We start from the raw sequence: 23,673 nt of genomic DNA, 5'->3' as shown, positions 1-23,673 counted from the left end.
TGCCTAGGAGGAGGGGAGGAGATGCCCCATCCCCGCCACTCCTCAGGTGCCCGAAGCCTGCCACTGCTTGGTGCCCCGTTCCCCATCCCTCCTCAGATGCCTGATCCCCGCCGCTGTTTGGTGCCCTAATCCCCGCCGCTCCTCAGTTGCCCGATCCCTGCCACTGCTTGATGCCCCCATCACTGCCGCTCCTCAGATGCCCGATCCCTACCGCTGCTTGGTGGTCCAATCCCTGCCACTCCTCGGATGCCCACCGATGCCCGTGAACCGACCAGCACGCAGCGGGGGGAGTTGGGATGGGGTATTTGAGGTGCTGTGGGGGGGTTGTCTGCCGCTCCCCCCCCCCCAAAGCAAAAAAACACCAGGGGGAGTGGTATTTTGAAGCACCAATTAGGCTTCAAAATAGGGTGGGCTTGGGGTGCTGAGAATGATACCTGTCACCTGATTGTCTGAAAGGACAGGCACTCCTATTGGACGTCTAGGAGGAGACGCACAGCAGAAGCGAGGAGGAGAAAGGCTGATGCCTGGATGCCCGATCCCAGCCGCTGCTTGGTGCCCTGATCCCCGCTGCTCCTCAGATGCCCGATCCTTGCCGCTGCTTGGTGCCCTGCCCCTCCTCAGATGCCTGATCCCTGCCACTGCTTGGTGCCCTGATCCCCGCTGCTCTTCAGAGGCCCGATCCTTGCCGCTGCTTGGTGCCCTGCCCCTCCTCAGATTCCCGATTCCTGCCGCTGCTTGGTGCCTCGATCCCTGCCACTCCTCAGATGCCCGGTCCCTGCGGCTGCTTGGTGCCCCGATCCCCGCAGCTCCTCGGAAACCTGCCGATGCCCGATCCCCGTCGATGCCCGCCGCCTAGATGGGAAGTGCTGGTGGACCGACCGCCAGACAGCGGAGGGGGGGTTGGGATGGGGGATTTGAGGTTCCGCGGGAGAAAATGTTGTTTGCTGCCCCCCCAAAACAAAAAACCACCAGCTGCCACTGGATACTCATAGACCACCCAAAACTGTCTTCATTCTGCCTTCCCCATCAAATCCAATTCATTTTTAGCAAAGGGACAGTTCTGCTCATCTCTGGTCTCCATTTGTTCTTAGCGGAAACCCCAAAAAAACGACGTAAGAATTGGATAGACGAGACGCCGCAGCGTTTACTCCCAAGCTTGCATTAAAATGTTGAGTCTGATTCTATGTTTCTGTATGGTGTCGCTTCTTACAGAATGACGACGGTGGTCACTGCTGTCTGGTGAACAAATGGAGCACGTTCCTGAAAGCCCGGCTCATTTGCTCGGTGCCCGGTGCGGACGGAATAGAGACACATTTCGATGAATTGCGTACGTAGCGGGTGAAGGTTTCTGTTGGGTTTTTCTTTCCTATTTGGTGTTCTGCTTTATAAAATGTATTTGAATCTTTTGCAGAGGACGTCTTCATCCAGCAGACACAGGACAGTAAGAATCCGGTCATCTATGCCGTCTTTTCGAGTTCTGGGTAAGCACGCCATTCTCTCCTTATGGATCTTTCCTCTCGTCTGAGAGGTCCCTTCCTTTCTGATTGTCCCTTCCCTCTTCAGCTCCGTGTTTAAGGGATCGGCGGTGTGTGTGTATTCCATGGCCGACATCCGGATGGTGTTCAATGGGCCCTTTGCTCACAAGGAGGGCCCCAACTATCAGTGGATACCGTATACAGGGAAGATCCCCTACCCCCGCCCTGGCACGGTAAGCATGATTCCGCCATAAGTTACTTCTTCCCGCCACAAAACCCATATACCGTTGAACCTCTTGGTGCCCCGCCCCTCCTCAGATGCCCGATCCCTGCCGCTTCTTGGTGCCCGGATCCCCTCCGCTCCTCAGATGCCCGATCCTTGCCGCTGCTTGGTGCCCTGCCCCTCCTCAGATTCCCGATTCATGCCGCTGCTTGGTTCCCCCGATCCCTGCCCCTCCTCAGATGCCTGATCCCTGCTGCTGCTTGGTGCCCTGCCCCTCCTCAGATTCCCGATTCCTGCCGCTGCTTGGTGCCCTGATCCCCGCCGCTCCTCAGATGCCCGATCCTTGCCGCTGCTTGGTGCCCTGCCCCTCCTCAGATTCCCGATTCCTGCCGCTGCTTGGTGCCTCGATCCCTGCCACTCCTCAGATGCCCGATTATTGCCGCTGCTTGGTGCCCTGCCCCTCCTCAGATTCCCGATTCCTGCCGCTGCTTGGTGCCTCGATCCCTGCCACTCCTCAGATGCCCGATTATTGCCGCTGCTTGGTGCCCTGCCCCTCCTCAGATTCCCGATTCCTGATGCTGCTTGGTGCCTCGATCCCTGCCGCTTCTCAGATGCCCGGTGCCTGCGGCTGCCTGGATTCCGAGCATAATCTGTTCTAGGAGAATGCTCGTAATCCAAAGTACTCGCATATCAAAGCGAGTTTTCCCATTGAAGTCAATGGAAACAAAAATAATTTGTTCCACATTGACTTCAATGAGATGCAATACCGCATGCGGCCAGAGGTGTGGGGGGCGCCGGAGAGCCTTGGAGAATGGCTGGAATGGCCCGAGGACACGTCGTCTGACCTCGGCAAACGTCGAAAAGGCTCAGAAACTGAGTATTCCCGTTTTTTCAGTGTCTTTCCGAGCATTGCCGAACGGCAGCGATCGGCTACAATCGTTGCTGTTTGGCTCTGCTTGGCTCTGGCACCCCCGCACGTCAGGCCCTATTAGGTTGAATTCTGCTCGTCTTGCGAGACAACACTCGCAAACCGAGTCAGAATTTAAAAAAAAAACGCTCTCAAACCAAGAAGCTGGCTTTCAGCTGCCGATCAACCACCCTGGTACTCAAGGAGGTAGTATTACTGGTCATCCACACTATGAATGTATATAAACACCCCTGTGACTTTCAAATACATTACAGCCAGACACATTGAAAACGTGGTGTTGTGTGGTCCAATGAAAAAGGTTTCCTCCATGCGATGATAAGAGAGTGGCATGATGTCATTCTATGTAGGCCCACTTTCACTGTCCAGATATGTGGGGGGGTTACATTAATTAACTGGTAATGTATGAAATATTTCCAGACTTAGTGGGACTCTATGTACGATATGATGGCTCAATAACTGGAGGTATTTTATACATCACGGTTTAATTATCGTATTCTGGTGATTTTTTTCGTTATTTAACCACATGCAGTCTTCAAGCCCTTCACTCATTATGGAATGCAATGTCTAAGTAGACCCTCAGGGATTCCCTTGGGGTTGGGGTTCCCTTCCTTGGACCTGGAAACACCTTGGTTGGTCATGATTGCACAGAGTTCCATATATGCAGTGTCCAGTGCAATGTTTAAGTAGACCCTCAGGGACTCGGTCGCCCTTTCTTGGGGTTCCCTTCCCTGGATCTGTGCAGAACCCTACTGGAAAAGCCTTGGTTGGTCATTATTGCACAGAGTTCCATATATTCAGTGTCCAGTGCAATGTCTAAGTAGACCCTCAGGGACTCGGTCGCCCTTTCTTGGGGTTCCCTTCCCTGGATCTGTGCAGCACCATACTGGAAAAACCTTGCTTGGTCATTATTGCACAGAGTTCCATATACTCAGTGTCCAGTGCAATGTCTAAGTAGACCCTTGGGGACTCGATACCCCTTTCTTGGGGTTCCCTTCCTTGGACCTGGAAACACCTTGGTTGGTCATGATTGCACAGAGTTCCATATATGCAGTGTCCAGTTCAATGTCTAAGTAGACCCTCAGGGACTCGATACCCCTTTCTTGGGGTGCCCTTCCCTGGTCCTGTACAGCACTCTACTGGAAACACCTTGGTTGGTCATTATTGCACAGAGTTCCATATACGCAGTGTCCAGTGGCAGAAGGTCGCACTACAGGTAATACCCAAACGTTTGTTCCGATCTCATTGTAGCTGGGCCCAGGCACCATCCATCTTAGCGTTCCAACTGTAGGATTGGATGAGGATAACACCAATCTCCTGATCCCTGTTGGAACCATTAAGGATCTGGTGACATCATGCAGAGAGCTGCACATCAGTGACCATCACCTTCAGACTGGTGAAAAAAACTGTACTTCCTGTATGGGAGACGGGCTTTACACATTGTATCACATTTGAGTTATCAGTTTTGCATAAAATGTTTATTTTCAGCGTTGGTGTTTTGAGATATTAGAAGAGCAACATTGTTTCTTTTTCTTTTTTTTTTTATGTTTCTCATGCTGAATTTTCTTCTATCTTTCGGACATTTTCCCATGCAGTGTCCAGGAGGCACTTTCACACCTTCCATGAAATCCACCAAAGACTACCCTGACGAAGTCATCAACTTCATGCGGACCCACCCGGTCATGTACAACCCCGTGTACCCCGTGCACCGGCAGCCGCTGCTTGTGCGAACGAACGTCAACTACAGATTCACCACCATCGCGGTGGACCAGGTGGACGCGGCGGACGGGAGATACGAGGTTCTCTTTTTAGGAACAGGTAACTTTTTCTTTTTTTCCTAGCACTGTAATTATCCGACTCTACAAAGTGCCCTCTTCATCAGGACGCTTTAATCAAAGGGGCATCTTCGCCATCTTGTATCTTTGATGGTGATTTGTGAGTATCAAAGGAGGTTAAATTACGAGCCAGTGCGGAGATCTCCGTCGGCACCGTCTCCTGATTGGCGGCTCCGATAGCTGATTGTTGATTTGATGAGTCCGAATTGAGGCTATGCCGGAATCGGATCCGCAGCAGACGGAAGATTGGAGGTGATTCTCACTAAGGAATGGAGATGGAAAACCGTGCAAATCAGAGAATTGCAGAAGGGGGGGGGGGGGGGGGGGTGTACACAAACACTGGCTTAACGAGTAACTCCACTTTTGTGGGGGGAAAAATAACAAATTAAAAAAAAAATGACTATAGCAAATACAATCACTACACAGGTAATATTGTAATTGAATGTTAATATAATGACCTCTCCTTTCAATTTGCTGGGCTGTAATTGGCTGTAAAATATAATGGGGGCGCTCTGTACAAAGATGGTATACTGAACGCCCCCTGAAAATGTAATTTCCTGCTTGTGTGATTGGCTCACTGATTTTCCCAAGAAGTCTGCACTAAGATATTGGGCATCCCCTGCAACTAAAATTTCATTGGCCCAGATTCAAGAAGCAATTGCGCCTGTGTAACCATAGGTTACACGGCGCAATTGCTTACTTGCTCCGGCGTAGCGAATGCTCCTCATTCAGGAACATCGCTACGCCAACTGCAGCCTAAAATCTGCGTGGCATAAGGCTCTTATGCCACGCAGATTTTAGGCTGCATTCTAGCGATGACCGCTAGGGGGCGCTCCCATTGTGATCTGTGTATAGTATGCAAATTGCATACTAACACTGATTCACAACGTTGCGCGAGCCCTGCGTACGCAAATTACGTAGTTTGCGTACGTCAGGTTTCGCGTAACGTTACACATCCTAATAGCAGGCGCAGCCAATGCTATAGGATACCCACGTTCCCGCGTTGCGAGATTTAAAATCTACGTCGTTTGCGTAAGTGATTCGTGAATGGCGCTGGACGCCATTCACGTTCACTCTGAAGCAAATGACGTCCTTGCGACGTCATTTGCCGCAATGCACGTCGGGAAAGTTTCCCGACGGAGCATGCGCTCTACGCTCGGTGCGGGAACGCGCCTAATTTAAATGATTCCCGCCCCCGGCGGGATCATTTACATTGCGCGCGCTTACGCCGGGCAATTTTGCCGGCGCGCCCTCGCAATTTACGGAGCTACTGCTCCGTGAATCGAGGGCAGCGCAAAATATTTGCGTGGGCGCAGGGCAAAATCGTTGCCCTGTGCCTGCGCAAATAAAGCGCAGATCTACTTGAATCTGTTGTAATTGTTGGTAAGATGTCTAAAGGGATGAAGACCCTACCATTAGAGCCCTGCAAGTGCAGCAGCTGATTGATAATTATAAAGTCACTTCCATTCACCTGCACTTTGCACATGGACACAGAGAAACAAACCGCTATTTCTCCAGAATAGCAAAAGGAAGGAATCTGCAACAAAATTTGTCAAAATCCCTGCAATGTACATATTTCACCGAGGGGGGGGGGGGGGGTATCTTCTTCTTCCTTTAAATACATTTCAAAAGATTTGACTGTTTTTAGACCAGAGGGTTGGAATAAACTAGAATGTTGAGCGTTTAATACGTTTATAAAAAAAAAAAATAGTTTTTGATTTTTTTCATGCGTTTGTTTTATATTGAGATTTTTTAAGGTATATATTTAAGATTTTTTTTTATTCAAGAAATAACATATAGTTAAAAAAAAATATTAAGAAACTGAGAAATTCTTTCCCAGTTTGAGAAGCAAGAAGAGCCGCTAATATAAAAATCAGGTGTTCTCCTGAACCAGACAGTCTGAATAATTTAGTGTCTGTGCCTTCCCGGAGAAGTAAGCAGAATCCATGCTGTACTCCCTGTGCCCGGGCCACATCTAGCAGAGTCAGCATGTGCCAGTTATTTTAATAACTATGTGACTAATTTTCATACCTAAAATATTTCTATACATTTTTAAAAATATATCTTTTTTTATTTGTTACACCGTTTAAAGCGGCATTAACCCCAAAACCAAAAATGTAATCAATTGCAGCTTACCAGTCATTAGATGTGGTGGCTGCATAAGTTTTATTTTCTCTGCTTTTATTCTCTTTGTTTTCACCTGGTGATCTGGCCAGTAACACACCTCCTGTATTAGAGATATATCACTCTGGATGAAGGAGCACAGGAGGCACAACGGACAGCAGAATTGTCAGTCTGGGGGGGGGGGGGAGTAGATTTAAAGTGATATTAAAGGTTTGTCTTTTTTGTTTCTTCTTCTTCTTCTTCTTCTTCTTCTTCTTCTTCTTCTTCTTCTTCTTCTTCTTCTTCTTCTTCTTCTTCTTCTTTATTCTCTTCTTCGTCTTCTTCTTCTTCTCCTTCTTCTCTCTTCTTTATTCTCTTCTTCTTCTTCTCACTTCTCTTCTTCTCTCTTCTTTTCTCTTCTTCTTCTCTCTTCTTCTTTATTATCTTCTTCTTCTTCTCCTTTTTCTCTCTTCTTTATTCTCTCTTCTTCTTCTCACTTCTTTTCTCTTCTTCTCCTCTCTTCTCTCTTCTTCTCTCTTATTCTCTCCTCTTCTTTCTTCTTCTCTCCTCTTCTCTCTTCTTCTTCATCTTCTCTCTTCTCTCTTCTTCTCTCTTCTTCTCACCTCTTCTCTCTTCTTCTCTCTTTTTTATTCTCTTCTTCTTCTTCTTCTTCTTCTTCTTCTTCTTCTTCTTCTTCTTCTTCTTCTTCTTCTTCTTCTTCTTCTTCTTCTTCTTCTTCTTCTTCTTCTTCTTCCTCCTCTTTTCTCTTCTTCTTCTTCTTCTTCCTCTTTTCTCTTCTTCTTCTTCTTCCTCTTTTCTCTTCTTCTTCTTCTTCCTCTTTTCTCTTCTTCTTCTTCCTCTTTTCTCTTCTTCTTCTTCTTCTTCCTCTTTTCTCTTCTCTCTTCTTTTTCTTCTCTCTTCTTCTTCTCTCTTCTTTTTCTTCTCTCTTCTTTTTCTTCTCTCTTCTTCTTCTCTCTTCTTTTTCTTCTCTATTCTTATTTTCTCTTCTTCTTCTTCTAACTTCTTTTTTCTTCTTCTTCTCTCTCTTCTCTCTTCTTCTCGCTTCTTCTTCTCTCTACTTTTTCTTCTCTCTTCTCTCTTCTTCTCCCTTCTCCTCCCTTCTCCCTTCTTTTGGGATTGAGAGCCATCAGCTGAGCGAAGTGTTGACTTCTGGCTCTGAATGGCAGAAGTGTTTATTGAGATGTCCTCAGCATGGGGCATTGTCCATGAGATTGATTGAAGTATCTCTTTGATGAAAGTAAAGAAATGTATTATTGTGAGAGAGACTTTAAAGGCGGCTGTTCCTCCTCAGATCTGGGTACAGTGCAGAAGGTGATTGTCCTGCCGAAGGACGACCTGGAGACGGAAGAGCTGATCCTGGAAGAGGTGGAAGTGTTTAAGGTATGAGATAAAGTTTCGAGACTTCCATTCAATTTTACCAGCTTTATCAAAGTTTTTTTTTTTTTTTTTTTGTCTGGCACTTTATTGGCAACGGAATAGCGCAGTTCCTCCTGAGGGGCGAGGGACAAGATAAATGTCTGAATTAGGATAGACGCTGGGGGGGCGCTCATCAATTTTGCGGCACAGCAAGGCAGAGCTGTGTGACAGATCCATTACAGGATTCAGTGCTAGCGAAAGGAAAGGTCGCTGCGTTCCAAGTTAAAAGTTTAATGAATGGTCCAGTGCAAGGCAGACTGACGCATTTCGTTCGTACTGAGTAGGAATTAACAGGTGGAGAAGTCCTCAACTTGGCTGAACCCAAAGCAGCTGTGATCAATTAACTTACATAATTGCAAAGAGTATAATTACAAAGATACTCAATCTGCTTGGCATGCTGCCATTTTCACCATATATTAAAAAAAAAAAAAAGTATCAAGTTGGTTTGTTTAAAACTAGACACAGAATATCATATAATAAATGATACATACGGGACACATCTACACAGAAACATATTCTATAAATGTGCACCATTAGATACATAGGCCCAGATTCTCAAAGGGCTTACGACGGCGCAGCGCCATGTACGCCGTCGTAAGTCCTAATCTGACCCGTCGTATCTATGCGCCTGATTCTTAGAATCAGTTACGCACAGATATCCATTAGATCCGACAGGCGTAAGTCTCTTTCGCCGTCGGATCTAAACTGTATTTTTTTTTTGACCGCTAGGTGGCGATTCCGTCGAATTCCACGTTGAGTATGCAAATTAGCTAGATACGCGAATTCCCGAACGTACGCGCGGCCGACGCAGTAAAGTTACGACGTTTACTTTGGGCTTACTGTGTAACTATTAAAAAAGGGGGAAAGTGAATTCTAGGAATTGTAACTATGTAAGTTTTCTGTACTTTACCTTCTACTGATGTAACTTACCAGTTTTATCTTTTAGGAACCAAAACCAATAAGATCCATGAAAATTTCTTCGAAACGGGTAAGTCCATTCCTGCATTCATTTTCTATCAAAAGTGCTGATTCTTCGCAATGTAATATTTGATTTCTGTACTTCTGATGTGTAAACCTTTTATGTTTTGCAAACCTGACAAAGTCAACATTTTACCATTGTAATGTTTGGCAATGACACAATATAACCAGACAGTTTATGGTGGGAAGAGACCAATGAAATCAAAAAGTCCTCCAACCAAATCCAAGGCTTCGTAGAACTAAAGATATTCACAAGTCGCATTCCATCTCATAGCCGAAAATAGGAGGATTAGTCCGCATTTCGGGGACCGCGGGCAGAGCCGTCATTCCTTTATGTACCAACAGCCAAGTGCTCATCCAGAATTAGTGGACAGGAGTAATCTCTATAGTGGACAGGAGTACTCTCTATAGTGGACAGGAGTACTCTCTATAGTGGACAGGAGTACTCTCTATAGTGGACAGGAGTACTCTCTATAGTGGACAGGAGTACTCTCTATAGTGGACAGGAGTACTCTCTATAGTGGACAGGAGTACTCTCTATAGTGGACAGGAGTAATCTCTATAGTGGACAGGAGCTATCTCTATAGTGGACAGGAGTAATCTCTATAGTGGACAGGAGTAATCTCTATAGTGGACAGGAGTAATCTCTATAGTGGACAGGAGTAATCTCTATAGTGGACAGGAGTAATCTCTATAGTGGACAGGAGTTATCTCTATAGTGGGCAGGAGTTATCTCTATAGTGGACAGGAGTAATCTCTATAGTGGACAGGAGTTATCTCTATAGTGGACAGGAGTAATCTCTATAGTGGACAGGAGTAATCTCTATAGTGGACAGGAGTACTCTCTATAGTGGACAGGAGTACTCTCTATAGTGGACAGGAGTACTCTCTATAGTGGACAGGAGTACTCTCTATAGTGGACAGGAGTACTCTCTATAGTGGACAGGAGTAATCTATATAGTGGACAGGAGCAATCTCTATAGTGGACAGGAGTACTCTCTATAGTGGACAGGAGTACTCTCTATAGTAGACAGGAGCAATCTCTATAGTGGACAGGAGTACTCTCTATAGTGGACAGGAGTAATCTCTATAGTGGACAGGAGTTATCTCTATAGTGGACAGGAGTACTCTCTATAGTGGACAGGAGTAATCTCTATAGTGGACAGGAGTTATCTCTATAGTGGACAGGAGTAATCTCTATAGTGGACAGGAGTAATCTATATAGTGGACAGGAGCAATCTCTATAGTGGACAGGAGTACTCTCTATAGTGGACAGGAGTACTCTCTATAGTAGACAGGAGCAATCTCTATAGTGGACAGGAGTAATCTCTATAGTGGACAGGAGTTATCTCTATAGTGGGCAGGAGCTATCTCTATAGTGGACAGGAGTTATCTCTATAGTGGACAGGAGCTATCTCTATAGTGGACAGGAGTAATCTCTATAGTGGACAGGAGCTATCTCTATAGTGGACAGGAGTAATCTCTATAGTGGACAGGAGTAATCTCTATAGTGGACAGGAGTAATCTCTATAGTGGACAGGAGTAATCTCTATAGTGGACAGGAGTAATCTCTATAGTGGACAGGAGTTATCTCTATAGTGGGCAGGAGCTATCTCTATAGTGGACAGGAGTTATCTCTATAGTGGACAGGAGCTATCTCTATAGTGGACAGGAGTAATCTCTATAGTGGACAGGAGTAATCTCTATAGTGGACAGGAGCTATCTCTATAGTGGACAGGAGTAATCTCTATAGTGGACAGGAGTACTCTCTATAGTGGACAGGAGTACTCTCTATAGTGGACAGGAGCAATCTCTATAGTGGACAGGAGTAATCTCTATAGTGGACAGGAGTAATCTCTATAGTGGACAGGAGTACTCTCTATAGTGGACAGGAGTAATCTCTATAGTGGACAGGAGTAATCTCTATAGTGGACAGGAGTTATCTCTATAGTGGACAGGAGTAATCTCTATAGTGGACAGGAGTTATCTCTATAGTGGGCAGGAGCTATCTCTATAGTGGACAGGAGTTATCTCTATAGTGGACAGGAGCTATCTCTATAGTGGACAGGAGTAATCTCTATAGTGGACAGGAGTAATCTCTATAGTGGACAGGAGCTATCTCTATAGTGGACAGGAGTAATCTCTATAGTGGACAGGAGTACTCTCTATAGTGGACAGGAGTACTCTCTATAGTGGACAGGAGTAATCTCTATAGTGGACAGGAGTAATCTCTATAGTGGACAGGAGTAATCTCTATAGTGGACAGGAGTACTCTCTATAGTGGACAAGAGTACTCTCTATAGTGGACAGGAGTACTCTCTATAGTGGACAGGAGTAATCTCTATAGTGGACAGGAGTACTCTCTATAGCAGACAGGAGTAATCTCTATAGCGGACAGAAGTAATCTCTATAGTGGACAATAGTAATCTCTATAGCAGACAGGAGTAATCTCTATAGTGGACAGGAGTAAGAAGTGTGATCTCTGAGGAAACCATTGGTGGAAACCTTTCTTCAGTAGACACATTCTCTATATTAAAAATTCCTAAATGCAAAAAAAAAAGGAAATCCATCAGTGTCTGAAGAAAGAGGACAAATGTAATGAAAAGCCGAATTTCCCTGTATATATTTACCACCAAAACTCATACAAAGGTGAAGTTCTATTCTAAGCCTCATTTTAGAAGGAGCGACGTTCCAACGTCTCCGAACATTATACTTCCTGTTGTGATGGAATCTGATTCCAGGACAATTCCCTCGGCGGCCGTCAGCTGGGAAAGTTTATTGTCAGTAATATATGGATAATCTTCATGTGCGGGACTCGGAGGTGTTTGGGACGATTGGAGGTCACTGGATTTTGGGATAAACATATGTACAGAAAAGCGAGAACTTTGTAACACGGACGCCATTCTCTATACTTGGATTTCATTTAAATATTCTTTTATGTGAACAGAAATTAAAGTCTGTCGATTTTCAGATGTTAAATTTTTTTTATTTTTGTTGGTCTATATATGATGAATTATTGATACTTTTATTGTCCCATGAAACTATGGAATGACTAGGTAGCAATTATCGTATATACTCGAGTATACGCTGAGTTTTTCAGCACATTTTTTGGTGCTGAAAATGCCCCCCCTCGGCCTTATACTCGAGTCACCTTTTTATGCCTGATCTCCCAGACTTTGGGGACCCGGTACCTACGACTGGGGAGCACCGATTTTTCAAAGCCGGCACCCCTTCCATAGACTCCCATGTTAAATGGTAATTTCTCCTGTAACTTTGGGGATCCAGTACCGGCCGACCGTAGGTCCCCTGGACCCCAAACTTGGCACACACGTAGCTCCACTCTTTTTTTATAAGTGTGCAGAGTTTTCTGTTTGGGGGACCTACAGCCGGGGAGCACCCATTTTTCAAATCTGGAAACCCCTTCCATAGACTCCCATGTTAAATGGTAATTTCTCCAGTAAGTTTGGGGATCCGGTACCAGCCGGCCGTAGGTCCCCTGGACCCCAAACGTGGTACACACGTAGCCCCACTCTTCCTTTATAAGTGTGCAGAGTTTTCTGTTTGGGGTACCTACGGCCGGGGAGCACCCATTTTTCAAATCCGGAAACCCCTTCCATAGACTCCCATGTTAAATGGTAATTTCTCCGGTAAATTTGGGGACGCGGTACCGGCCGGCCGTAAGTCTCCTGGACCCCAGACTTGGCACACATGTAGCCCCACTTTATAAGTGTGCAAAGTTTTCTGTTTGGGGGACCTACGGCCTTGGGAGCACCGACTTTTCAAACCCGTGCACCCGCGACCTGGTCCGAAGCTCCGTGACCGCGGCCGCGGGACCCGATCACCGCCGGTGTCCCGCGATCGGTCACAGGAGCTGAAGAACGGTAAGAGGGGAGTGTAAACACAGCTTCCCCGTTCTTCAGTGGCAGTGTCACTGATCGTCTGTTCCCTGATATAGGGAAAGACAATCAGTGACGTCACAAGTCCAGCCCCGCCCCCTACAGTTAGGAACACATATGAGGTCACACCTAACCCCTACAGCGCCCCCTAGTGGTTAACTCCTGAACTGCAATTGACATGTTTACAGTAATCAGTGCATTTTTATAACACTTTTTGCTGTGAAAATATCAATGGTCCCAAAAATTTGTCAAAATTGTCCGATGTGTCCACCATAATGTCGCAGTCACGAAAAAAAAATCGCTGATCGCCGCCATTATTAGTAAAAAAAAAATATTTATAAAAATGCCATAAAACTATCCCCTATATTGTAAACGCTATAAATTTTGCGCAAACCAATCGTTAAACGCTTATTGCTTTTATTTTTTACCAAAAATAGGTAGAAGAATACGTATCGGCCTAAACTGAGGGAAAAAAAACATTTTTTTTATTAATTTTTTTGGGGATATTTTACTACAGCTAAAAGTAAAAAATATTGCATTTTTTTCAAAAATTTTGCTTCTATTTTTGTTTATAGCGCAAAAAAAATAAAAACCGCAGAGGTGATCAAATACCACCAAAAGAAAGCTCTATTTGTGAGAAAAAAAGGACGCCAATTTTATTTGGGAGCCACATCGCACGACCACGCAATTGTCAGTTAAAGCGACGCAGTGACGAATCGACACTGCGTCGCTTTAACTGACAATTGCGTGGTCGTGCGATGTGGCTCCCAAATAAAATTGGCGTCCTTTTTTTCTCACAAATAGAGCTTTCTTTTGGTGGTATTTTTTGGTCCGGGTCTTAAGTGGTTAAAAAAAAAAGTTGCTCGTCTTTCAAAATGCTCGTTAACCGCGTTACTCGTAAACCGAGGTTCCACTGTACATGTATTTAGATGTTTTTTTTTTCTGTTTGAACATCGGTGAGCGCTCCTCTGTTTTGCAATTTTATTTGATATTTAGGCGTTTCTAGCACAAATGTAACGTATATCAGTGAAATTGATAACTAGTTGTAGCCGAGTCCAATCTGCTGTTTTGTACCTCACTTAGAACCCTCTTTATTCATCTTACAGCAACAGCTCTATGTGTCATCCGAGTCCGGCGTGACGCACCTGGCCCTCCATCGCTGCGACGTCTACGGAGAAGCTTGCGCCGATTGTTGCCTCGCCAGAGACCCGTACTGCGCCTGGGATGGGAAGACGTGCTCCCGCTATTCAGCATCCTCCAAGCGGTACGCAGAGGGGTGAGCCAGGGGGATTGGCTGGCAGGGAAGAATATGATATACAGAGCTCCCGTTCTTAATTACCAGTCTAACATATGTATCTTTTATCTTCTCTTGCTCCATTTTTCTTCCCTCCCCCCCCGCCACGTCTTCTTCTTCTCCTCTGTCTGCTTCCGGCTCTTTTACCCTGAACAGACGAAGCCGCCGTCAGGATGTCAGACATGGAAACCCCATAAGGCAGTGCAGAGGGTACAATTCCAATGGTAAGGTCTTGGTATTAAAGTACCAGAAATTAAGAAATCAAATCATCGGCCACAACACTTTTCTTTGCCACTCGCTAATATTGCGATGCACGGCGAGTTTATTTTCTTTAAACCCTGACTCGGTTTGCGAGTGTTCAAGAAGAAGGGGGTTGTACTACACTAGGTAGTGACATGGCGGACTTTCAAGGGCAATCACAGGGACATTTAGAGTTCATAAAAAATAAATTTAATTACAAAAATACAAATATACAAATAAATTTCAATATATGTTAAGAAAAATACATAAATACATATAAAGCAATATATTTATCTCGCCAACGCGTTTCGCCTTTCGGCTTCTTCGGGACGAGCTTTGAGATTTTATGACAAGAAGATATTGCTACTTGTATGTCTGAACAGAAATATACATTTTTAACATACAAACAACATAGAAACATAATCCAATAAAAATATTGAGAGCCAACATGCAACGAAAGACTCAAAAAATACCAAAAGGTTGGTGGCCATCCAGTTCATCACGAATCATTGGAATCACAGGTAAAAAAGGTACCAGGTGATGCGTTGGTAAGCTGTTAAGACAAATATAAATAACCAAAAACATAATCATAAAGTATATATATGTATACAGGTATTATGTGCATATATAGATGCATGCTAGTGTGCTGGCTTGGACAGGAAACCTACCCCAATGAGAGGAGAAAAAAGAATCTCCTGGTGATGTTGAACTACTATTTCGGATGTGGGCCAATGTGAGTGCTTATATGTTATTCCCCCTCCCCCCCCTTTTTTGGGTTTGCGAGTGTTGTCTCACAATACAAGCAGGATTCAAGCCACAGCGGTGTGCAGTACCGCATTTGGCCAGAGGTGGTGGGGGGGTGCCGGAGCCGTTCAGAAATACTCTGTTCCCGTGCCTTTCAGAGGGTTTCCGAGTTCAGCCAAGCTGTCCCGAGTACAGTGGAACCTCGGATTGCGTAGAGTAATGCGGTTAACGAGCGTTTCGTAATACGAGCATTGTATTTTAAAATATCCTAACTTGGTTTGCAAAAGTTTTCTCGCAAAACGAGCAGGATTCAGGCTAAAGCCGTGCGCAGTACCGCTTTTGGCCTGAGGTAGGGGGGCGCCATTCGGAAAGGCCCGAGGAGAGCTCGGCTGACCTCAGCAAACCTAGGAAAGGCTCGGGAACTGAGTCTTTCTGAGGTTTGCCAAGGTCAGCCGAACTGTCCTCTGGCCTTTTTCAGCCATTTCCGATGCTCTCCCGCGCCCCCCCCCCCCCACATGCGGTATTGCATGCAGGGCCGTTTGAAGGAATTTGGGGGCCCCAAGCTGTAGCGTGGCTGAGCTCCTCTTCCTCCTGTCAGTCCGGTGTACTATTATTATGGGTCCCCAGTCCCCTATCAGATAGTGCCAGGGTCGGGCCGGGTACCGCGCGTGGTACAGGAGATTCAGTTTCCTGTATTCCCGGCCGGACTGAATGGAAGTGAGCACTCAGTGTGCACTTCCTGTCAGAAGGAAGAGGAGCTCGGCCATGCTACAGCCTGGGAAGGGGAAGTTGGAGGCCCCAGGCCAGCTCGGGGCCCCAAGCAATTGTTTGTTTTGCCTGTCCTGTAGCGACGGGCCTGATTGCATGCCATTGAAGTCAATGCGGAACAAATTATTTTCTTTTCCATTGACTTCTATGGGGAAACTCGCTTTGATATGCGAGTACCTTGGATTACGAGCGTTCTCCTGGAACGGATTATGCTCGTAATCCGAAGGTTCCACTGTATTTCCAAGGCTCTCCGGCGCCCTCCCCCCACCTCTGGCCACATGCGGTATTGCATGCCATAGAAGTCAATGCGGGAACAAATTATTTTGGTTTCCATTGACTTCTTTGGGGAAACTCGCTTTGATTTGGATTACGAGCATTCTCCTGGAACGGATCCAAGATTCCGCTGTACATCTTTCACTATCAGATTGTTATTTTTCTTTTCTGGAGGAAAAGTTGATGTAAATAAATTCATAGTTGAGCAGTCCTGCAGTTTGTGTCACTGCCCCGTTTCCTGTATGTTTTACTAATAATGATCCAACACTTCACTAGCTACACCCACCTTCAGCTTTCTGGTAAGCCTCCATCCACCCCCTTTTCTAACCATTACCTTGAAAAGCAGGCACTCCACCGCAAGCCTAATACCGGCTTTCAGCTAACCTACTATGCAGCTTTTGTATAAGGTGCCTATGTAACTCATCAACTATCTTAATTGCTTGTTACAGCCAATAAGAATGGGATGGATTCGGCACAGTATGGAGTGGAAGGTAGTTCTGCCTTCCTGGAATGTCAACCACGCTCACCCCAGGCCATCGTAAAATGGATCTTCCAGAAAGACAACTCGGACCGAAAGAAAGAGGTGAGACACATCTTGTATCAAAGGGTGCAAATGGTATTGGGGAGATTCACACCTTGATTTGAGAAGGGTGAAGGGGAAATTCAAATAATTTTGCTAATTCTTGCTATTTTGTCTAGCTCTAAAGATAAGGAAACAACCCAGTATATTAGCGTCCCTTGAGTAAACAAGACTGCTGTGTCTACAAACTACAGTTGCAGGAATACTATACAAGGCATACAAAGTGCTGCAAATGTGCACACATACACACACGGGCACGCTACTTTTCCTTTTCTAACAAGTGCACTAGTCTGTATGCAACAGGGATACACTAAAAGTCAATTTGATTCTGTTATAGCTGGTCTGAAATGACCGTGGCAAACAGGACCTGAGGTATTTTTCAAGTTACCGCATGAAAATGTCTTGTTTTGTATTCCTGTAATTGTAAATAGTTTGTAGATGCAGCATTCTTGTTTAGTGAAGGCTCATTTAATATACTCCTGGTTTGTTTCCTTGAAAAAGCAAGAATTAGCATAACAAATGGGGGCTCGTCCGGGATCTGTAATAAATTCCAACAGTCATCAAAGCAAGAGGTGAGGGGGAATCTTCAAAATCTGCGGAAGCCCCTGTGCTGGTGACATCTGTATAGGGTAGGGAGTGGAACCAAAGAATGGTGCTCAGAGGTGGGTAGGGAGTGGAAACAGGGAATGGTGCTCGGAGGTGGGTAGGGAATGGAACCAAGAATTGGTGCTCGGAGGTGGGTAGGGAGTGAAAACAAAGAATGATGCTCAGAGTTTGGTAGGGAGTGGAACCAAGGAACGATGCTCAGAGGTAGGTAGGGGGTGGGACCAGGGAATGGTGCTCGGAGGTGTTTAGGGAGTGGAACCAAAGAGTGGTGCTCGGAGGTGGGTAGGGAGTGGAACCAAGAATTGGTACTCGGAGGTGAGTAGGGAGTGGAAACAAAGAATGATGATCGGAGGTGGGTAGGGAGTGGAAGCAAGAAATGGTGTTAGGAGGTGGGTAGGGAGTGGATCCCAAGAATGGTGCTCAGAGGTGGGTAGGGAGTGGAAACAGGGAATGGTGCTCAGAGGTGGGTAGGGAATGGAACCAAGAATTGGTGCTCGGATTTGGGTAGGGAGTGAAAACAAAAAATGATGCTCAGAGTTTGGTAGGGAGTGGAACCAAGGAATGGTGCTCAGAGGTAGGTAGGGGGTGGAACCAGGGAATGGTGCTCGGAGGTGTGTAGGGAGTGCAACCAAAGAGTGGTGCTCGGAGGTGGGTAGGGAGTGGAACCAAGAAATGGTGCTCGGAAGTGGGTAGGAAGTGTAAACAAAGAATGGTGCTCAGAGGTGGGTAGGGAGTGCAACCAGGGAATGGTACTTGGAGGTGGGTAGGGAAAGGAACCAAGAAATGGTGCTCAAAGGTAGGTAGGGGGTGGAACCAGGGAATGGTGCTCGGAGGTGTGAAGGAAGTGGAACCAACGAATGGTGCTCGGAGGTGGGTAGGGGGTGGACACAGCAGGTGACTCAGAAGTAGGGAGTTCCTGCACCTATTCTCTTAGAAAAAAAGCCCTGGTTACAGGAATACTATAGAAGACATACAGAGTGCTACAAATGTGCACACATACGCACATGGACATGCTACTTTTCCTTTTCTAACAAATGCACTAGTCTGTATGCAACAGGGATACACTAAAAGTCAGTTTGATTCTGTTATAGCTGGTCTGAAATTACCATGGCAAGCAGGACCTGCGGTATTTCAAGCGACCGCAGGAAAATGTCTTGTTTTGTATTCCTGTTATTGTAAATAGTTTGTAGATGCAGCATTCTTGTTTAGTGAAGGCTCATTAATATACTCCTGGTTTGTTTCCTTGAAGAAGCAAGAATTAGCATAACAAATGGGGGCTCGTCCGGGATCTGTAATAATAAATTCCAGCAGTCATCAAAGCAATATCACATGAATGCAGTTATAGCACAGTCTAATATTACGCCAGGAAAAATGAGTTAGACATTCATTCTGATACAGTACCCTTTTTTATTCCTCTAGTTGCGATCGGAAGGACGCTTCTTGAAGACCGACCAGGGTCTACTCATCCGCTCCCTCCAGCTCTCCGACACCGGCGTATACCACTGCACGGCTACCGAGAACAGCTTCAAACACACGGTCATAAGAGTGCGGCTCCATGTCCTCAGCAGCGAGGCCGTGACGGCAGCTCTTCTTCACTCGGACAATCCCTCTGCCCTGGCGTCCCACCCCGCCGGGCCACCGGGCGCTTACGACGAGTTAGTGCAACTTCTCTCCCAGCCAGAGATGGGACTCATCAACCAGTACTGCCAGGGATACTGGCGCCCCTCCGGGTCCGCCCTCAGCGAAGCAAAAGACCTTCAGGATCAGAAACGAGCGAGGAACCGAAGGAACCACCCACCCACAGAGGAGCTACAGACATGAGAACCCCCCCTTGGCAAATTGGGACTTCCTTTCTACCATTCCCTTACTTCCAAAACACATCGCATCTCCTTCAGACTAACCCCTATTTTATTTTCACCTGAACCTTTTTTTTGTTTTTATCAAGGAGAAAAAAAACTATAAATATATAAATATAAATTTATATATAAATATATATATAAGGAAAGATGGAGAGGTTGCCTTTTCACGGGTCTCTCAGACTTTATTTATTGGGAGGCGCGGAAATGCCCAGTTTTGGAGAAGACGAGGACTGACTTCTCCGGGGGGTATTTGCTATTCTTCAAATTTCTCTCTTGTATACTGTATCCCAAGTCCGAGAGCTCATTACCCCATCCCCCGATGGATTGACCGGCCTGCAGAACATCTCCGCTTCCATACTCTGCTGCGCACTGCACCTTTTACTACCCACTTCGGACTGAATGACCAGCGGTGTGACCGCTGCAGAGCATCGCCTATAACTACTGCATAGCGTGCTGACCACCATCACCACTGCTCTGCAGGACATTCCTTAAAAAAAAAAAAAAAAATTGCTGACAAACATTCTGTGGTTAGATCATGACCCCGCCTGGTGAGTTTTACCACGCCCCTTTTTACGCGGTAGAAAGTTGCGTCTGTTTTTCTGTACATAAATTCCCGAACTAGACGGAATATCTGACAGCACTGCGAAGAAAAAGGAAGGACGATAGCTGCACTGAGCGGACTGAGCCGCGGACCCGGCTCCAGACATTTGTGACAAATATCATATTTTGAAAGCTTCCATTATTTTATTTTGTTTTAGAGGAATTATTCATGTAAAAAAAAATACATATTTTCAATGGCCTACCTAAAAAAAAAAAAAGATCTGCCGTTGTGCAAATGTGCTACAGATGTCAGTGTTGCATGGATGAGCGCCTGCACTTTATCAAAAATTGGATGTTTTCTGCTACATGGCGTCTGGACGCGCCCAATCTCGGACTGGGCGCGTGCGTCTGGGACTGTGCATTATGTGGGAGGAGCAATATGGGGGGGGGAATCTTACGCAAGACCAGTCTTCCTTTCTTATATATAGCTGGATCTTTAAAAGCATTGACTATGTACTGAGTTTTATGCTTGGATAGTACAAGGGAGAAGATACACATTTCTAATATGGGTCAGGGAAGGGGGCGAGGGGGTTCCGGTCATGATTGCCACAGCAGTAAGTGAGGTCAGTGAGTCCTGATATCTGTGTATTAGGGGGAGAGGAAAGTGTGTCATGCTATTTGTATATTAGGAAGAGGGGAGGAGAGGTAAGTGTGTCGTGATATTGTGTATAAGGAGGAGGGGAGGAGAGGTCAGCATGTTCTGATGTCTGTGTTATAGGAGGAGAGGTCAGTGCATCTCTATCTCTGTGTATTAGAAGGGACCAGCATGTACTGAAGTCCATAATGTGGGAGGACTTATAGAGGATTGAGTCTGTGTGCTTCCAGTCCCCCTGTCTCCGCACCCCTGCCTCTGTGCTCCTGTCTCTGTACCCCTGTCTCTGCGTCCATTTCTCTGCACTCCTGTCTCTATTCCCCTCTCTCTGCACCCATGTCTCTGCGCCCCTTTTTCGGCACCCATTCCCGCACCCGTCTTTGCGCTCCTGTCTCTGCACTTCTGTCTCTGCACCCTTGTCTCTGTGCTCCTGTCTCTGCACCCCGGCCTCTGCGCCCATCTCTGAACCCCTGTCTTTGTGTATCTGTCTCTGCACTTCTGTCTCTGAACCCCTGTCTTTGCACCCCTGCCTCTGCACCCATAAATGCACCCCTTGTCTCTGCGCTCCTGTCTCTGCACTTCTGTCTCTGCACCCCTGTCTCTGTACTCCTGCCTCCGTGCCCATCTCTGCACCCATTCCTGCAGTGCCCCTGTCTCTGCGCCCCTGTATCTGCGCCCCTGTCTCTGCACCCCTGTCTTTGTGCTCCTGTCTCCGTACCCCTGCCACTGTGCCCATCTCTGCACCCATTCCTGCAGTGCCCCTGTGCCTGCGCCCCTGTCTCTGCGACCCTGTCTCTGCGACCCTGTCTCTGTACCCCTGCCTCTGTGCCCATCTCTGCGCCCCTGTGCCTGTGCCCCTGTCTCTGCACCCCTGTATCTGCACCCCTGTCTTTGTGCTCCTGTCTCCGTGCCACTGTGCCCATCTCTACACCCATTCCTGCAGTGCCCCTGTGCCTACGCTCCTGTCTCTGCGCTCCTGTCTCTGCGCCCCATGTCTCTGCACTTCTGTCTCTGCGCCCCTGTCTCCGCTCCCCTGTCTCTGCACCCCGGGGACTCAGTGCTTTCTGTGGTGATCTCTCTCTATAAGGAAGAACTGAAATAAATAAGATCAATAACCAAATCACTAGGAAGTCGCCCACTTGCTCTTCCCATATATAGAGAAATTGTCCGCCTGTATATACCTGTAAATGACAATATAACTATGTTTCTCTCTGCGTTTACGCCCAAAACGTGCAGTGAATTCTCTCCTGTGGATGAATCGATATAATAAACACTGGCCTGTTTTATACATTGTGACTCGGGGGATTTCTGTATGAGGAGCGCGGAAGCGTCTGATCTCTTCTGCGCGGCGCTCCGGCCATTGTAGGGGGAATGTAGGATGGCTCCATGTGTGGAGACAATGGGACAGGCCTCTGTTATTACATTATCAATGCTGAACGTGAAATCTGATTTATCGCCATTTTTGTTTTATTACTTTTGATTCACTGAAACGTTTTTTTCCAAAATTAATTTATTTTATGAGAGAAGAAGTTGTGTTTTGTCTTCCGTTATTTCATGCAAGTTCCTAATCATTTTCCTAATACCGACTCCGGTAAAATGTCACATGGAGCTGGCTCCGAGCCCCCTATGTACTAAACAGGTGGAGTATTATTGGTCAGCTTGGCCTAGGGGTGCCGGCATTGAGGCTCTCTATCCAGCACTGACAAGATCGATGTGCCTGGGGAACACTGCTCTCCCAGCCCGACTGAAGTGTAGATCCAGAAGTAGGACGGCCTCCTCCACAAACCGCGCCCCCCCTGATGCATTTTATCCCACCCACCAGGGGCTTAGCCAACAAGGTCATGACTAGGCCTCGGTGAGCGAAACTCGTCAGGGGGCGTGCTTTGCGGAGCAGAGCTGGCTGAGGCCATCCTACACTTATTTCTACACTTCAGCCGGCATGGGAGTGCTGCGTTCCCCAGGACATAAAAAGTTCCTATATTAACCAATGGAAGGCTGATAAAGATCCAACACGTTTCCGGGGATAACAGAAGTTCCTCCTTCATCGGGGCTGGAAGACAACATAAATAAAAGAGTAATGTGTAAAACCTGCAAATAGGGGTTGGCCATGACTTTCAAAAGCAAAGTACATATAGTCTAGGGCAGGGGTCTCCAAACTACCACCCGTGGGCACATCTAGCCTACCATAAGGCCTCTTTCACACTGGGGCATTTTTCAGGCGCTTTAGCGTTAAAAAAAGCGCAAGTAAAACGCCTCAAATAAGCCGCATCTGCAATCCCAATGTGAAAGCACGCTGAGGCGCTGCACTGGCAGGGCGTCAAAAAAAGTCCTGCAAGCAGCTTCTTTGCAGCTTCCAGGACAGCCCCTAAAGCGCCCCTTCCCATTGAAATCAATGGGAAGCGACTGCAAAACGCCTTGGCAGCAGCGCTTTGTGGGCACTTTTAACCCTTTATTCATAAAAGCACCCTGCTAGCGCTCGAAAAACGCAGATAAAGCGCCGCTAGTTTTTTTTTCGGCCGCTGTCGGTGCTTTCACATTGGGATTGCAGATGAGGCTTCTTTCAGGCACTTTACAGGCACTTTTTTTAGCGCTAAAGCGACTGAAAAACGCCCCAGTGTGAAAGGGGTCTAAGATTTTATCTGGCCCATAGCTAGGGTCAGTGGTGTAGTCTCAATGTGCACAGATTAAGTGTTATGGTCAGCAGAGGCTATCTATGGTCTCCACTTCTGATCTAAGGGTGGACTCGAATGGGGTCCCTAATGTAGGGGGGTCAGCCCACCATTCTGTGGTGGTGGATCCTCACTAAGCTTCAGTCATTGGTTGCTAGGACCGCCGGCGTCATAGCAACCAATGATGTCACGTGCGTGCCCTGCCTCCTGCAGAACGCTTCTCCTACCAGCTACTGTCCCCTGCCTACATGGCTCTAATGGACTCTGCTAAGCTATAATGAGACTGTGATGGGGGGAATCTGATGCATGGGGGCACTCTGGTAGGAGCACATGATGTAAGGGGACACTCCGATGGGAGACCCTGATGTAGGGGGATTCTGAAAAAAAGACTTTGGGCCGGATTCACGTAAAATCGTGCAAATCTGCGGCGGCGTAACTTATCGCATTTACGTTACACCGCCGCAAGTTTTACGGGCAAGTGCTTGATTCACAAAGCACTTGCCTGTAAATTTACGGCGGCGTAGCGTAAATTCCCCCGGCGCAAGCCCGTCTAATTCAAATGATCCGGGGAGGGGG

At 46.7% G+C, this 23,673-nt stretch overlaps 1 protein-coding gene across 4 annotated transcripts in view; it reads left to right on the top strand.

Annotated features, from left to right (window-relative positions):
- SEMA3F (semaphorin 3F) overlaps positions 1-19,883 on the top strand; it is a 98,085-nt gene extending 78,202 nt beyond the window's left edge. For 2 of the 4 annotated variants that reach the window (XM_040358778.1, XM_040358776.1), the window contains 10 exons: positions 1,213-1,327; positions 1,412-1,481; positions 1,564-1,708; positions 4,219-4,441; positions 7,874-7,962; positions 8,945-8,986; positions 13,979-14,136; positions 14,323-14,390; positions 16,641-16,774; positions 18,797-19,883. In XM_040358778.1, the coding sequence (XP_040214712.1) occupies positions 1,213-1,327; positions 1,412-1,481; positions 1,564-1,708; positions 4,219-4,441; positions 7,874-7,962; positions 8,945-8,986; positions 13,979-14,136; positions 14,323-14,390; positions 16,641-16,774; positions 18,797-19,198 (1,446 nt within the window). In that variant the 3' untranslated portion in view covers positions 19,199-19,883. Of the gene's footprint in view, positions 1-1,212; positions 1,328-1,411; positions 1,482-1,563; positions 1,709-4,218; positions 4,442-7,873; positions 7,963-8,944; positions 8,987-13,978; positions 14,149-14,322; positions 14,391-16,640; positions 16,775-18,796 lie in introns of all 4 variants that reach the window. The other 2 variants (XM_040358777.1, XM_040358775.1) reach the window with 1 other exon arrangement.
- The last annotated feature ends 3,790 nt before the right edge of the window (positions 19,884-23,673 follow it).

Source organism: Rana temporaria, chromosome 7, assembly GCF_905171775.1.
Source record: "Rana temporaria chromosome 7, aRanTem1.1, whole genome shotgun sequence".
NCBI lineage: Eukaryota > Metazoa > Chordata > Amphibia > Anura > Ranidae > Rana > Rana temporaria.
Note: the sequence above shows the minus strand (reverse complement) of the source record. Positions and strands in the feature narration are given on the sequence as shown.